Source organism: Prinia subflava, chromosome 13 (assembly GCF_021018805.1).
Source record: "Prinia subflava isolate CZ2003 ecotype Zambia chromosome 13, Cam_Psub_1.2, whole genome shotgun sequence".
NCBI lineage: Eukaryota > Metazoa > Chordata > Aves > Passeriformes > Cisticolidae > Prinia > Prinia subflava.
The window spans coordinates 527320-544713 of record NC_086259.1 but is presented as its reverse complement, the minus strand read 5'-3'; the positions used below and the strand labels follow the sequence as shown (position 1 = coordinate 544713).

At 40.3% G+C, this 17394-nt stretch overlaps 1 protein-coding gene across 2 annotated transcripts in view; it reads left to right on the top strand.

Moving 5' to 3' along the window:
- CDH11 (cadherin 11) overlaps positions 1 to 12181 on the top strand; it is an 82469-nt gene extending 70288 nt beyond the window's left edge. For both annotated transcript variants that reach the window (XM_063410557.1, XM_063410558.1), the window contains 5 exons: positions 684 to 820; positions 1019 to 1140; positions 1666 to 1783; positions 7652 to 7903; positions 9226 to 12181. In XM_063410557.1, the coding sequence (XP_063266627.1) occupies positions 684 to 820; positions 1019 to 1140; positions 1666 to 1783; positions 7652 to 7903; positions 9226 to 9722 (1126 nt within the window). In that variant the 3' untranslated portion in view covers positions 9723 to 12181. The remainder of the gene's footprint in view (positions 1 to 683; positions 821 to 1018; positions 1141 to 1665; positions 1784 to 7651; positions 7904 to 9225) is intronic.
- Positions 12182 to 17394: the final 5213 nt, after the last annotated feature.

Sequence of the window (17394 nt, the reverse complement as noted above, 5' to 3'; positions counted from 1 at the left end):
AGGCTGCTCCAAGTCCCAACCAACCTGGCTTTGGACATTGCCAGGGGCAGCCACAGCTTCTCTGTGACAGGGCCTCACCACCCTCATAGTGAAAAATTCTTGTAATAGCCTTCTATTACTTGAATTTTATTTGTCATGTTCTCAGTGTAACTTAAGTTATGAAGACCTCTTTTGTGGATATACTTAACATTTAAAAAAAATTCAGCATGAAGTTATAAAAGTCAGAGGTGTTTAAAGCTGTAAAATGTGCAGAGAGTGGATGATATTTCATAAATTGGTATGATCAATTAATATTTGGAGTAAACCAAAGATTGGAATACTTAAAAGATCACCATGATTAATATGAAACAGAAGAGAAAAAATATCTCACTAGATATTTTTTATCATGTTTTATAAGAGAAGAAAATAAAGAGTATATTAGGGCTTTGATATAGAGACTTCAAAGACCAGCAATTTTCACTTATTACAAACATTCTGATGTACTGTTTTTCTAAATGTAGAAACCAACCAGGTGATTTTCCTTTTAAAACAACACATATCATCTTTTTGACAATGATATTGAGGGCAACAATAGGTGTACTAATTATAGTTATTTAGAAATAATAATTATATAGAACAAATCTGTGTGCATAAAACTCCTTAGTCCTTCTTTTCTCTAATTACTGACTTTCAATCTTCTTTAGATATTCAATTGATCGACACACCGACCTTGAAAGATATTTTGTTATTAATGCAGAAGATGGCAATATCAAGACAATAAAGGCTTTGGATAGGGAAGAAATGGCTTGGCATAATATCTCTGTCTTTGCAGTTGAAGTCCGTGAGTATTTCACTGAGGTGTTTTATAAACAGTGGTACAAATCCTGTAATCCTCCAATTGTCTCCATTTGATAAACTGCAAGAAATCTCAGCATAAGTACCTCAGCATATTTGATCTTTCCTTGGATGCACCTGAGAATTTGTTTGTTTTGAGGGCTATTCCTGCTTCTGTCTCATATGAGTGTTGCCTCTCCCACAGACAAACAGCACCAGGAAGCCAAAGTTCCCATTGCAATCAAGGTTGTTGACGTCAATGACAACGCTCCCAAGTTTGCAGCGGCCTACGAAGCCTTCGTGTGTGAGAATGCCCGAAGCAACCAGGTATGGCCTGCCCACCCCTCCTGTGCTCACGCCTCCCGTGCCCACCCCTCCCGTGCCCATCCCTTCCTGTACCCACCCCTCCTGTGCCCACCCCTCCTGTGCACACCCCTCCTGTGCCCACCCCTCCTGTGCCCACCCCTCCTGTGCCCACCCCTCCTGTGCACACCCCTCCTGTGCCCACCCCTCCTGTGCCCACCCTTCCTGTACCCACCCCTCCTGTGCACACCCCTCCTGTGCACACCCTTCCTGTACCCACCCCTCCTGTGCACACCCCTCCTGTGCCCATCCCTCCTGTGCATACCTCTTTCCTTGTTCTCACCACCTCCCTCTGAAGGTGTGTGCTTTTACAGCTCTAATGCCTGTTGTAGTTTGGAGTAGGCTCTGTGTTTGTAATTGCATATATTTGTATTTGAGGGGGGTTCTGCTATTTTACAATTCTTATTCAAGGGCTGTCTCAGAATGCTGCCTGTATGTGATGTACCCAGAGAAGGAGCTGTTTGCTTACAGAGTGCTTTTCTTTTACAGCAATTTATTACAATTAGTGCTGATGACAAGGATGACTCAGCCAATGGACCAAGATTTATCTTCAGTTTACCACCTGAAATTATTCATAATCCAAATTTTACACTCAGAGACAACAGAGGTTTGTGTGAAGATTCCCACTCTACCAGAATCCAAAGAAATGACAAAGTAGAACTAATGGCTAATGTAATGTCATGCAATAGCATTGTCATTAACTTTGTCAGAGTGTCTTTCTGCAAGATTTAGGGGAGGAAGGCAGAAGCATACAGCTGAAATGCAAGGATGTTCTTGGGAAAGTGGGATGTTTGTTAACTCACTTGAATTTTCTTGAATGCATATTTTTAATTACATGATAATACCCGACAAGAAGAATCTACTGCCATTTTATCTCCCAGGAAGAGGATAAAACCACTCAGTAAATGAAATTGGCAGATCTTCTTGATTTAGAGAAACCTAAAATTAGCTGAGGCAGCATAAATTATAGGCTGCTTGTATTTGTTCATCACTGTGCCTGCCAGCTTTTGTAAATTATGGATCACAAGAGACATGGGCTAGATTCCCAATGGAATCAAATCACTGCCTGGTGCAGGAAATGAAACAGGGATTTGTGCTGTGGAATATACCTGTGTTGGCTGTCTCAGGATCTGGATATCTTGATCTCTTTGCCAATTTGGTATTCATGAAATAAAGTAGAAGCTTTGCATTCAGATTGATGGTGCAATGTAAGAAATTTGTAAGAAAAAACCTCAGGCCTGAGTGACTGTCAAAACTCAATTGATCAAAACATAATAACATCAGTGACCTGAACTTGCCAGAGGCTGAGGGAGCCAGAGGAGGTGGGTAAACTGAAAAAAGGACAGGTTTGGCCATTATACATATTTACTCAATTTATTTCATTATATTCTGATTCTTCATTTTTTATTTCCCTTCACAGGGCAAAAACTATTTCAACTTCTAAAGAATTGGTTTTGATTAGCAAGCTTTAATGTTTGAAGGAAACTTGACTGCTTTCTGAAAAATAAAACTCAGTTGAACTGGCTTAAATAATGAATCCAACAGTACCAGAACTACAAAAGGCAACACAATCCAGATTTCATGATTTCAGTAAAAACTTGTGAGGGAGAGAGATATAAAGTGAGGCACACTTTATATCTCTCTCCACATCTGAAGTGAGGGTAATTATCATCAGAGTTCCCAAACAAAATCTCTGTTATTCCTGACTGATCAAAGTAATGCTGTTGCCTAGTGCTTGACACTTGTACATACATAAGCAATTCATAAAGGAGCCAGTGCAGGGCATATATTTATTCTCTTTAAAGTAGTAAAACACAAGCTTTGAAAAATTCATGGGTGTATTTTTAGAGAGGAGTAAATAAGCATGTATTCTTTGCTTGAGACCCAGAGGCCAAGTTTCACTATAAAATACACTTTATGGTCACCACATCAAACTGAAAATAGATTAGATTTTATAATCTAGCAGAGGAAGCGTAGGTCAGAGTGGAGATACTCTGAGTAATATTATGGTTCCTGACTCCAGCCAATCCCATTCATCCTTCATTTCCATATTGAGCAAATACGTTACAGTCAAAATTAACCCAGATAAAAATGTGTTGTAGTTTAAATGATGATGTCAGTGTTATGTAATATTTCTACCTGATAGTACTGCAAAAGGTTATTTCAAGAAGACGGTATTAAGGGATTGAATCTTCCCATATAATTTTCTGCCTGGCAAATGAATAATCTGAGGAAATTCATCCATTTCCATCCTTTCTTTCCCCCATTTTGTTCAATCCTCAGTGCAATGATGTTGTTAATTTATGCGTTTCTTGTGGGGTTTTTTAAGTAAGTTATACTGGAAAGTAAAAAAAGTTAAAATTCTGTGTACTCCTATATTAAAAAAAAATTCTTAGGAAGAGTGTGTTACCATTTGCAAGTCAAATAATGTCCATGGTCATTGAAAGTTGTTTTTTTTTTTTTTGAATTGTAAATCTGAGTATTCTATAAGCCATACCACAGCTTTCAGAGGGAATTGCTACTTTCAGAGAAAAATGGCTTTATTAACTGTGGAGAACAGTTAATGAAAACTCCAGTGTTTTGGCCTATTACAGAACTTTAAAGTGAATACAGTCCCATAATTATCATTTAATAGAGTTTCTTTTTATCAGCCCCTAAAAGTAATCACATATTGCAGTAATCCAAAAAAGCATAATGACATTCTACATCCTACTAATAGCCCACTGTGTTACCAAGTCTTCAGCTGAGTCCATCTCCCATAGAAAACATGAGATAATGGTTTAGCCCACGCTGGGATAAAACACAGAATTACTTTTGCACTGTTTCTTTATATTATAGCTCATAAACAAACAGCACTGTCTGCCCGGGCTCTGCTCAATTCTGCTCCCACTGAAGTCAGGTCTTCAAACGAGCAGCAGAGGCTGGTGGCACTTCACAGCAGAGAGGCAGATTTTGAGTAAATATATTTCCTGCTTTTAACCCTGCTGGGTCCTGTGCTGAGATGCCCTTTCCTTGGGGTCCCTCAGCCTGGCATTGCTGGAAGGGCTGCAGTCCCAAATTCACGATATAGAGCTTTACAGAGGCTGAAATTAAACTTGTGAGCCCACAAAAATCAGTGAGTAAAGTCTGCTTTTTAAATTCAAACACGTGCTTTACACTTTTTCAACGAGAAAATTTTGAAACACACAAGCTATCAAGTCACAGGATTTTGCCATGGATTATCCACAGCAATTGTCATTCCTGGTAAGGCAAGGATTTTAGAGAGCTGGACCCCTGAAACTGTTCCATTTCCCGGCTGAATCAGCAGTCACACCTGATACAGGTGATAAAGTTCACACTGCAGTCAGCTTCTGTAATCTAAAATTCTCCTTACACAATCTATGTTAAGAAGGCCCCCACAACTAAGCTACATTTGCCTATGCACACAGGAAATATTGGAAATAATCAATAAAATTACCAGAGAAAACAACAAAAATCAAAGGTTAGGGAGATCAGTATAAGGATCATCGAGAAATAATGCAATTTTAGCTTCTGATTGTAAAGATTTCATGGAGACCACAAATTTCTTCATTTGCAACACCTTTGGATACTGGATTGCCAAGGCAATACTAGCTGGAAAAATGTGAAATTTTGGGAATGGCCTTGAGATTACTGTTCCTTTCCTTTTTGTGTTAACCCTCATTGTGTTCATTAGGACTGACAGTCAAGTAGTTCCCATATGTGTTAAGTAATAGTTTTAAGCTTGTATTGACATTTAACTTCAGTTGGCTTAAAAAATGCCATTTTACCAGGATTATAGTTCTACTCCTGGGCCTTGAAAATAATAAAAAAGCAAGGATGAGAATATTAGCTAGGATTATATGTTATCTTTTATCTAGGTAAGAAAGGGGTTTTTTTTCCTCTTATGGATATTATGTTTCTTCTAAATGTGAGAAGTGAACATAAACAGTAAAAGGAAAAGATTAAAAAAATGACCTTTTAGGCTTGATGTATTGTAGTCCTTTTTAAACTTTAGCCAGGCATAGTGATTGAATTTTTCATTTTAAAAAAATATGTTAAACTAAAAATCACTTCTTATTGAAACAGATAAATCAGCCATTGGATCAAAATCAGCTTTGTTTAGTGCAAGTGACTGCAGTGGGTGGACCAAGCCAGTCTGTGTAACAGCTGAATAATTTGCTATCCTTTTCTTATTTCTAATTAGGAATACCATCTCAGCTGAAAAAAGGAAAGAAAAATAAAATCTGTGACAAAAAAATACATAGCCAAAGACTAAATATACTAATATATGGTATTGTCATTCCTTACACAGTGCATTTGCAGCCTCAAGGCAGCTGTAGCTCAGTCCCCTGTTAATGTTCATTTTTTTTTGCCACAAGAATAATCTGCCCTGTTGTGATTTTTCATTTAATGAAACAGATCTTGGTTCTCCCATTGAGAAAATTAACTATTAAATGCATTTTAGAGGACTCTGTGGAATAGTTTAATTCTGGATCAATATATGAGTTCAAGTTAGCTGATAGGTTAATAGATATTAGATGTTATGTTCCTATTTGTACCAAATTGCGATGAGCCCATTAATTTAAAGTCCTAAAATAAGGTTTCTGTCACACAGACATCATGGTCCTGTAAAAAATTGTGCCTCAAAGTTTAGATGGTGCATGTAAACATTCAGGAGATTAGAAGGACTCTGGGAGAGATAAAGGGCACCTCCAAGAGCTAAAAGTGATAAACAATCAGATCTTTATCAACATCTCTGTCCTTAGCAAATGTGACATTGTGCAAAGGAGAAGTTAAGAAGTTGTTTTCTATGCAGTTGTTTTTGTGACTCGACACCAAAAAGCAACAGTTGTGTCATGCCCAGGTGACCACTCGTGTGTGGGCTGACAGGACAGGGGTAGATACGGGGATGGACTCATTTGGTGTGTAATAAACAGCTCCTACCTAAAATATTCATCCTTGCTGGTGAAGTTACTGGGAGAGTCAAGCAGTGCAAACATCCTTCTCATCCCATAGATTGACCAAATGTGGGGGCAGTTTCAGACCTTGCTCTACATCAGGGGCACTGCCTGCAAGGGTGGTTAATGCAAGGCAAGAACACTTCTCTTTGGGTATATGTTATTCACAGACTTCCCTGGAAATCGCAGTGATTAGATCATTAGGAGAGGTTTTATGGTTTGCATTAAATTCTGGAATTTATGCTGACTCTTCAACAGGAAAACGATTAATCTACAGAAGCTGAGGCAGAAGTAGAGTGGGTACCTTTGGAGGTGAATGACCCTCCCTCCGCAGATAAAAGAATAGTGGGTTTTTTCCCCCTTTTTCTTTTATATAGTGAAAAATGAAGAACAAGGCAAGCCAGGAAAGGTTGTGTGGAATAAATCTTCAATATAAACTGGCTTTTGAAGGTCTGAAAACCATGGATATGATTGTTTCACTTTATTTACTTTGGGATATTTACAACTGTTATAAACTTTGGTTCAGGCTGAGCTGAGAGAGAGAGAGGAGAGGCACAACAAGGGAGCCTTGCTGGTGTTCCCCTGTGAGGGGGAAGCACAGGCTGCCTCAGTGAGGGGACAGTGACATCTCACACTGTCCCCTTTCTAAGGCTTTAGCCAGAGGAAGTGTGCAGGACCATCCAAAATGTCCTGTGCTCATTTTCTGTCCCCTGCACCATGGCAGGTCACCTCTCATGAGGACAATGAGAATAGACTTACAGAAATACTGCCAGGAGTTGGACTCATGGATCCCTGTGGGTCCCTTCCAACTCAGAGTATTTTTGATTCTGTGATCTAACTCTTACTTACATCCACATAATTCAAAATTTGCCCAGACATACTGTGCATATATGATCAAGCTCTCTGAATGCTGGCTTTGGAAGTTTGGGTGAAAACCAGATTCTGATAAAACACTGTTATCTTCAGCATTTCTTACTGAAACAACAAGGCTTGAATTTGCTCATACAGAGCAAATATTGGGTTTTGTTTTGGTGGGACTCCTATTACCGGAGCCCATTTGGGAATAGATCTCTGTCTACCATGCTTTTAGATGTGACTTCAAGAACACACAAGGGAGATATGGGGTTTACCCCTCCATTGAAAGCTTTAATTCTGGACAGACACTAAAACTAACTCAGACAGCAATAAGAAGATCCAGCCATTTGGATATTGAAAAAATATTGTGACTTTCTCAGAAAGTTACAGGTATAAAAGGTACTATCAGACAGAGTTTATTAGTGTTGCTTGAGTTAATGAAAGAATTAAAACTGAGTGTGGTGCTCTATGAATTAAATACAATCCTGTAATTGCTTCTGGGTCGTTAGAAAGGTGACGCTTTCTACTGGTTTATTGTAGAAATAATGCTAAAGTCCCTGAAAATCGAGATCCATTGCAGCAAGATAATTCCCTTTCCAATAGTGGCTAAGAGGACAACTTGGTGGAAGAATTAACAATGATTCTCTCTCTTCTTCACCCAGATAACACAGCGAGTGTGCTGGTCAGACGGGAAGGGTTCAGTCGTCAGAAGCAGGATTTGTACCTCCTGCCCATCGTGATCAGTGACGGCGGCGTGCCCGCGCTGAGCAGCACCAACACGCTGACCATCCGCGTGTGCGGCTGCGACAGCGGCGGCTCCCTGCTGTCCTGCAGTGCCGAGGCCTACGTCCTCAACGCGGGGCTCAGCACCGGCGCCCTCATTGCCATCCTGGCCTGCATCGTCATCCTGCTTGGTAAAATTGCTCTTTCCTTGCTGCTTGTCTGGGCTTAAGTTAAAAAAGGAATCCTGCCCTCAGCTCCAAGATGAAGAAATTAATCTTATTTTTTAGCTTTTATTTTTATAGGGAGTACTAATCTGCCTGGCTGCGAGAGGCTTCAGGGTGACCTCATTGTGGCCTTGCAGAGCCTGGAGGAACTGCAGGAAAGATGGAGAGAGACAATTGCCAAGGGCTGGAGGGACAGGACATAAGGAATGGCTCCCAGTGCCAGAGGGCAGGGTTAGATGGGATCTTGGGAATCAGGAATTGTTCCCTGGCAGGGTGGGCAGGCCCTGGCACAGGGTGCCCAGAGCAGCTGTGGCTGCCCCTGAATCCCTGGCAGTGCCCAAGGCCAGGCTGGACCCTGGGGCTGGGAGCAGCCTGGGACAGTGGAAGGTGTCCCTGCCATGGCGGGGGTGGAATGAGGTGAGCTTTATGGTCTCTGCTACCCTAAACCATTCTGGGCTTCTGTGACATCCTCAATAGCAAACACCAGTGAATTTGTGTAGATGTACCTGGAGAATGTCCTCCTGTGGTCTAATGCCAGTTAATCAGAGACACTGCTTAAAGGTCATGACATACAGTTCTAAGTTTTGTGATCTTCCCTGGATGACAAGTTCCTTATTGAGGTCAGCCAGGCTTAATGGCCCCTGCCAGCTACTTCCCTCAAACCCATCTTGTGTTGAAGACAGATGCGTGGCTTCAAAGACCTGTTCTTAAGAAAATGCTGCAAAGTGTTTCCTGATGATTTGAAAAAAATTATACAATACAATATTTTCTGATTTTCCTGTAGTATTTTATAGTGTTTCTTTTCTTATATACTTTATTTTATGGGAATTTGAAGTGAGAATGCAAAAACAAATACATCTTTGGAGTTTTTGCTTAAAAAAATCCATTTTAATGGAAATGGCACTTGGAATTAGAGTTAAGCTTTGGGCATATGGGAGAGGATAAAGATTCATCTTTGTTTTGTTGCAGATATTAATGTGCTTGGGCAGCTCAAACGCAGTGTAACAGTGTTCTGCAGCACTGTGGGCCCCACAAACACTTCCCTTGAATTAGTGTTGCAGTAATGAGCAATTAGTAAGAGCAGTGGCATGCAGCCCAGATAGAAAGCCTCAGATCAGTGTGTTCAGTTTTGTGTACAAACATCACTGCTTTTACCTAGCAAGTAGCACTACAAATGCAGAAGTTTGCAACAATCCAGCAGAAAAGCTGAGGGCTGGGGGATGCAATAATTACTTACAAAGGAGCTGGTGTTCAACAGTGCAGTCTAACTCATGTTTTGTTTTCCTCAGTCATTGTGGTGCTGTTCGTAACCCTGAAGAGACAGAAGAAAGAGCCCCTGATCGTGTTTGAGGAGGAGGATGTGCGGGAAAACATCATCACGTACGATGACGAGGGCGGCGGCGAGGAGGACACAGAGGCGTTCGACATCGCCACGCTGCAGAACCCCGACGGCATCAACGGCTTCATCCCCCGCAAGGACATCAAGCCCGAGTACCAGTACCTGCCCAGGCCGGGGCTGCGGCCCGCGCCTAACAGCGTGGACGTGGACGATTTCATCAACACCAGGATACAGGAGGCTGACAACGACCCCACTGCCCCTCCCTATGACTCCATCCAGATCTATGGCTATGAGGGCAGGGGCTCCGTGGCAGGGTCCCTCAGCTCCTTGGAGTCAGCGACAACAGATTCTGACTTGGACTATGACTATCTACAAAATTGGGGACCTCGATTTAAGAAACTTGCAGACTTGTATGGCTCCAAAGACACTTTCGATGATGATTCTTAACAATAAAGTTTAAGATTTGGCCTTAAGAACTGTGTCCGAAGTTCTGAAGAATCCAGAGGAAATGTAAGCAGGTATTTTTTTAAAAATCAAGAAAAATCTCATTTAAACATTTAAGTTTGACAGAGAGGATTCCTTTGATAAAAAAGGACGTGAAAGTGGTAAATACTGTGAAGTACCTCTTCCTACAAAAGGCCAATCTGGAAGTTGGCTGCCAGCTTCACTAAAGGAAAAAACCCACTTGAGAAATGCAAAATATTTAAATGAAGGAAAATGCTAAAAGCGAATCTACAAATAAGGGAAATCTCTTATGTGTTATGAACATCTAAATCTTTTATGTCAAAGAAGCTTCCACAAATTAGAAAAGATAACAGTTCTGAGCTGTAATTTCGCCTTAAACTATGGACACTCTATATGGTAGTGCATTTTTAAACTTGAAATATATAATATTCAGCCAGCTTAAACCCATATGATGTATGTACAGTACAATGTACAATTATTATGTCTCTTGAGCATCAAACTTGTTACTGCTGATTCTTGTAAATCTTTTTGCTTATTCTTTCATCTTGAACTAATACGTGCCAGATATAAAAACTCTGTCTTGTTGAGGTGGGAGGCGCCCTATTTCTATGTCATTTTTAATGTATCTATTTGTACAATTTTAAAATTCTTATTTTAGTATACATACAAATATCAGTATTCTGACATGTAAGAAATGTTACAGCATCACACTTATATTTTATGAACATTGTACTGTTGCTTTAATATGTGCTTCAATATAAGAAGCAGACTTTGAAATAAACTGATTCTTTTTTAATTCTTGTTCTGGTTATTAAGCATATAAGGAAAAACATAGTGTTTCTAATGTCCCATTTATAGTTCTGACTAATTTACTACAATTGTGACCTTTTAATAGCCTTATTTATTATGTGTTTGTAGTTGGTTTGTTGCCTTGTTAAGTGATTATTTAAAAATCAAGTACATTTTACAAATGTTTTTTAGATTAAGACAAATGTAACGTCTGGTGAACATTTTGTACCCTCTCTATCTACAGCTTGTGGCTGCTCCCAGAACACAGTAAGAATCATCATATAGTCCTACTGTGTTTCCTGGATTGAATGAAGTGTAATACTTTTTAATATTTCCCATGTAATATGCATTTATCTTATATCTTAGAGATTCCGAAGGTTTCAGGAGTGATTTTGTGAGTGGATGGGAGTACTCTGTACTTACACTCTACTCCAGCCGTGTGAGTTTCCGGGTCTGTGCTGAGCTTCTGAGGGTTCTAGAGACTGAAATCTGACCCAGTTTAGCTGTGACTTCCCTAAGGACTGTTCTACCTGACAATTACCTTACTTGAGTAGTAATTAAGATTCCAGCACTTAATTCCTTTTCTTCTTTCTTTCTTTTTTTTTCTTTTTTTTAAATTTCCAGTAGAATAGCATCATCTGCGGATAGGGAGATATTTTAATTGGTGACAACAGAAATACAGAGTGCTTTCAGAGTTGTTCTTTGTAATGCATGTTTTTAATCTAAAAGGGATCTGTAACCTTTTTTTTTTTTTTTTTTTTTTTTTTTTTTTTTTTTTAATATTAATTTAGAAGGAGCAAGGGATTGGGATATAATTCTGCACATCAACATTTTCTGCATCTGTGTACAGCTGTACCTTTGCTGAATTTAATATAGTTGGCTGTTTAGGGTCAGAGATCAGCAGCTGCAATATGGGAAGAGGCAATAAATAGAAATTATCTACATTTTCCTACATTCATTTTACAGACCCTGTCCTTCATTTGCAGTCAGGTACCAAACTGCTGGATCTGAAAGAAAATCTGATTTGTTGGTGTGTTGCTTTTCTGAAGACCCCCCATATATGTAGTTAGATTGAAATTTAACTCCTTAAAATGATGACTGATATTTCAGCTCTATATCCATAACATATTCAGTTGTCCCATTATATCCTTATGTTTTACAAGGCAGACCTTGCTAAATCAGCAGATTTGCTCTACAATGTTCATTGTAATATTTCACTTTATTTTATCTGTATGCATTTTATATAATTCTGTAGTTCATTATTAACTTGGTTCAAGTTTCTTTGGTTGTTGATTTTTCTCTGTTTATAATCCAAAGAATATTTTGCTAGATTTGCACATTTCTCCATTATAAATTTAAATAAACATTTTAAAAAAAGTAAATAAATGAGTATCACTTTACAGATTAACAAATTGAAATAAAGTAAAAAAAAAGTAATTTGTAGGACTCCATCCTCATTGATGCTATCTGGATTTATTTCACTCTTGAGCAAGTTTTAGAATTAATAATTACATTTTCTACATTTTTATGTTTCATTTTTAAGAAGGTCATTGTCAACTACATTTTTTGATAGTTTCAAATGCTTTGAGTTTTAGTCTCTATTGTTTGTAGCACTCTCGTAGATGCTTGGAAATAAATTTTCTTTCCCTGCTGGTTTTGTCCTTTTTCATTTGGTTTTCCCTCTTCCCAGTGAACATGCAATTGTGGTAGTGTTTTTTTAAGTTAGGCTTGCTAATCTCAGCCCAGGCCAGCCCTGAAATGCTGGAATTCTCCCCACTGCGGATGGCCGGCGGCACCTCGGACGAGCAGCGCGTTCTGGGACGCAGCAGGACATTGCCTTGCGTTGGACTTCAGCGCTCGCGGGAGCCTCCAGTCCTTGGCCTGAGCTTGGTGAAACCCAGCCCGGCGGCTCCGAGCGGGTCCCGGCACACCTGAGAAGGCTGTGGGCCATAGGAGTTGCAGCATTCCTGAAGATCTGAGCCACCTGGGAAGGGATTCACCCACTCCAGTTGCTTTAGCACAGTGTCTGCCCTCCCCAAGGACAGAGCCTCACATTCATGGAAGACAACTGAAAGGTGAATTACAACCTCGGTGGGTCTGGAAAAAACCCTAATCGCAAGGAGGATCACCACAGCTGAGTCAGGTAAGGCAGGGGATGGTGGCAAGTGCAGGTGGTGCTTTGGCCAGTTTTCCTTATTGCAAGTCCTGCCTGAGGACCATTTGAGGGGCTACAACAACGCCCCTCCAAACACCATCATTAACAGAAAACCTGACCTTACTGGAGAGATTTTTTTTGTGAGCTGAGCGAATTCTGGCATCATGAATCTCTGAGCTCCAGCTGGCAGAGCTGCTCAGCTCCTGGTCTAGCTGGATGTCACCAGGAGAGCAGGAGGCTGAGGTGCCGCTCCCTCCCGTGTCTCTGCAGTGCCTTGGAACACCATCCCTCCTCCTGGCATGCAGAAATTAGGGAAGCAAGTGCAGGGCTGGTTGCTAAGGGAGCTCTCCCAACTTGCACTGATAGGGAAGGGGAAGGTTGGTTTGGGAATTCTCAGATCACTTCTGCTGTGTTCCTGCCACAACATCAAGCAGTCTTTGATACCATGTCAAGGGCTACAAGCTTGCGAGCTCACCATCAGCATTTTTGTGATCTCGAGCAAGATCCTGCCCCAGAGACTGCTACAACTCAGATGGGAAAAGCTTTTTAAAGAGCTTGCAGATTCTGTTGGCTCCATGTTGTTGAATAAAATGCTGAAGTTTACCATATTGCTGCTGGTAAGCTCAGAGAGAAAGAAAAGAGTAGTAACTTAAATAAGGCTCACAAAGGGACAATCTTAGGGACCCAAAAGTGATGAATTCCTGTATGTCTTCCCTGTCTAGCTGCATTGTCAGAATTATTTTTTTAATGAAAGGGTCAATAAGCAAAAAACCAGGTACGACGTGTGAAAGTTTTCCATTTGGCCTGTGATCTATATAGTGAGGTACTGTAACCAAAACTGATTAACTGGCATCAGAATCACATTCTGTTTCAAGGGGGGGAAAAGGAAAAGGAAAAGGAAAAAAGGAAAAGTAAGATGAAAAGGAAAGGGAAAAGGAAAAGGAAGAGGAAAAGGAAGAGGAAGAGGAAAAGGAAAAGGAAAAGGAAAAGGAAAAGGAAAAGGAAAAGGAAAAGGAAAAGGAAAAGGAAAAGGAAAAGGAAAAGGAAGAGGAAGATGAAAAGGAAAAGGAAAAGGAAAAGGAAAATGAGGAAGAGGAAGATGAAAAGGAAGAGGAAAAAAGAAGAAAAAGAAAGAAAAAGAAAAAAGAAAGAAAAAGAAAAAGAAAAAAAAGAAAAAGAAAAAGAAAAAGAAAAAGAAAAAGAAAAAGAAAAAGAAAAAGAAAAAGAAAAAGAAAAAGAAAAAGAAAAAGAAAAAGAAAAAGAAAAAGAAAAAGAAAAAGAAAAAGAAAAAGAAAAAGAAAAAGAAAAAGAGAAAAAGAAAAAGGAGAAAAGAGAAAAGAAAAAAAAGATGAGAGAGAGAAAAGGAAAACGAATGGCTTGTGAAAGGGACTGAGTGAGCTTTTCAGGGAGTGAGCTGCAGGTCTCTGGAGCTCTACTATTGTTTTTCACTCTTTTAGGTTCAGACTGGGGATCAACCATTTTGACCTAGTTCCATTCCCTGCGTGCAAGTGCATAAGTTTTCCATTATTTATTATCACTGATCTCTGTGTTTGATAAGAAAGGCTCTTTCGAACCTGACTGAGCTGGACTGGCTACAATTACACAAGTCATAAAACAATTCTAGACCATTCCAACTCATAGATTCATAGTAATTTGAAAAAAAATAAATATTGTACTTCTGCATGAAATCTTAGGCCTTGCCTGCTCACTAACTCCAGATCTCTGTTACTCCCTCCCTTAATGAGTTGCAAATCCCACATCCACAGTGGGTGTCCTGCCCTGTCCCACAGGGAATTTCATGTGTGTGCACACACAGGGGACTCTTCTGATACCCTAGAGCTCCTTCTCCTGCTGGGGAGATGTGCACGTCAGGGACAGCTCCTCATCCCCGTGTGGGGTCTGCAGAGGGTATGGAGCATTTTGTGTTTCCTCATGGAAAGAAAACACCCAACATGAAGAGGGAGAGTCTTGCTTGGACTGTGAGTGACCCTCAGAGCTCCTTCCAGGTCAGGCAAAAGTCCTTCTCAAGAGTCTTTCAGACTTTCCAGTGAAGCCAGTTTTTCCCAGGGCAGGGAATTGAACTTGAGATTTTCAAAGTCCTTGTGAGTTCTCTAACTGCCAAACTCAAAACCTGATACTTTTTTTTCCCCTTTTGTTTTCTGTTGGACTTGTTTAGTCCATTTGCAGCAGTTCATAACTGCATCGAGAACGGGAACAGCTAAAACACCAACCAGGCTTGTGGGTAAAGCATTCCATGGCTGGGGGAAAGCTGCTCTGGAGTGGCAAATTTATAGCTGATGTGGATGGGGAATCAATCATTGTCTTCCACCCCACACTGCCAGGAGATGGAATAGCCACATCTCTTGTTTTCTGTATTTCTTCTTCCTCATTTGTTTGTAAAATCAGGACCAATACATGATTTCTCAGCTATCTAAGCTAGAAGATTTTGTCTTGAGTCCTCTTTGCTATGGCTGTTTGGCAGACTCTTGTTCAAAGCGGTGCTCTTTAAAAAACAAAATAAAAGCTTAAAAGTTTGACCTCTAGCAACTTTAAAACTAGAAAATGAAAAAAAATCTCAAAAAACTTAATCTGTAGTTTTTTTAAGAACCCAATTTTGATTGAATTTTTGAGCATGCCTTGCATTTTTGGTGGTTAGTGGAAGAATCTTGGACTTTGTGACTGCTTTGAACTGAGGTTGCTGATTGCTTTCCCTTTTTGTTGTACTTCCAAACAAGGGAAAAACATGTTTATTTTAACTGAACAAATCCATATGCTGTTGTCCAGACCTAGCTGCAAGTGAAGGCTTTGTTTTGTTGTTGTTGTCTTCTTTTCCAACCTAAATCATTCCATGAGTCCATGACTCACTGCATTGGCTGCCAAGGCAAATTTCCTGCAGCTCTGTCTCCAGCAGGACTTGCAGACACACCACTCCTCTCACTGAATATGAAGCTCTTCTGTATTGTTCTGTGTGATATGTGGAGGACTTAAGAGGCTGAGGTTGGGTTTTTTGGTTGTTCTTTGTGATATATGAGTGCTTTAGGGGGCTGGGAGGAGGATTTTTCTGCCAGTGTTTTGGAGCTATGATGTTTTTACTTCCACAATTACAAAACTGGCTTTCATGCTGTGCTCAGTGCCCTGTCTCTGGGTGGTAAGGAGCAGTTTTTCAGGGAGTAATAAGCTCCCTCCTGCTTGGCAAGCATCTCTAGAAAGCCCTATTGTTCTCCTGCTGCCAACACTACCCTTTCTTCCAGGAGCCCATTCTCCCTGCTGCAGCTCCAGCTCACATTTTCCTTCTTATTATTAGCACACTGGAGAAAGTCATCATTAATCAAATGCAAACACATTTAGCAAAGTTCAATGTGTATGAAAAATTTATGTCAACCTTTAGGCTCTATGACAGTCCCAAGGCTTCACTTAATAAGTTCCATAATGACTTACTGTTAATGGCCAATCCACATTATCTCTTTAAGGTCTGCTGGGCCTTTCAGCAACATTTTCTGTTATTGATTCTGGGCCTGCTGTACATTGGCCAGACATAGAGACAACACTATTGTTTACATTCTTTGCTTTCTAAAATGGAAAGTGTGATGGCTTAAAGTATAAAACCTCAGAGAACACAATTTTCTCTCCTGTTATGTGGTTCTAGCACAGAATGAATGAAAGAGTAGCTGTTTGTGGGGGCTGGCAGAAGCTCTGGGAAATGACTGGAAATTTTATAAATCTTGTCCATTGATTTAACAGAAATCTACGCTTCAAAAGCTGTCCTCATCCAGCTATCCATCACGCTTGCTAAGAGTCTTAGAGGAGCTCAGGTACAGAATGGCTCACTGCCCCAAGTTCTGCAGTTTTATTCAGTAATGAATCATAGTTAATCTCAGACATTTAATTTCTATCAGAACTTTATCTGGGCAAAAAGCCTCGGAAAGTCTCCTGACATCCAAGAACTGCCCATTTCTGTGGCTTTACACAATGCTTCAGCAAATGCTTTTCACTAAGCACAGTCTCTCAGGATTGTTCAGTTCTCATAATTGTATCATTTTGTAAAGCCTGGATCCTGTGTACACACTCTAGCATGGTGTTTACTACTGTGAGTAAATGGTAGCACTCAGAACAGTCAGTGTAATGAGGCAGCACTGCTGAAATCCAAGTGCTCCCATACTCCTGGAGGCTGCTGTGTCACACTGTGTTTAAACATCATTAAATGAAGCAATATGGACACTCTGTGTGCCCACCCAGGCTGCCACTGCACTGCAGACTAATGTGCAGTGCCTGGTGTCATGAACAACTCCTCTCATAAGGAAAATTCCTCCAATAACACCTAAGTTCCTCACTAAGAACAGCTAGAAAGGCAGATTTTTTTGTCATGGCCACCCAAAGAGAAGTGACTGTTTCACTCATCTAAGTAAAAATACACAACTGTACTAAGAGTAAAAACAAACAAACACAAAAGACATAGGAGATGCTTTACAATATTTTGAAAAAGAAAGGAAAAGTCAGCAGAAATTTGTTATATTGAGAGACACTGTAAATCTCCAGCAAGGTCAGCCTCTACTGTCCAGCCACTGTATCAAAGTATCACAGAATGATTGGGTTGGAAAGGGCCTTGAGGATCACCCAGTTCCCACCCTGTGCCATGGCCAGGGACACATTCCACCAGACCAGATTGCTCAGAGCCCCTGCCCAGCCTGGCCCTGCACACTTCCAGCACAC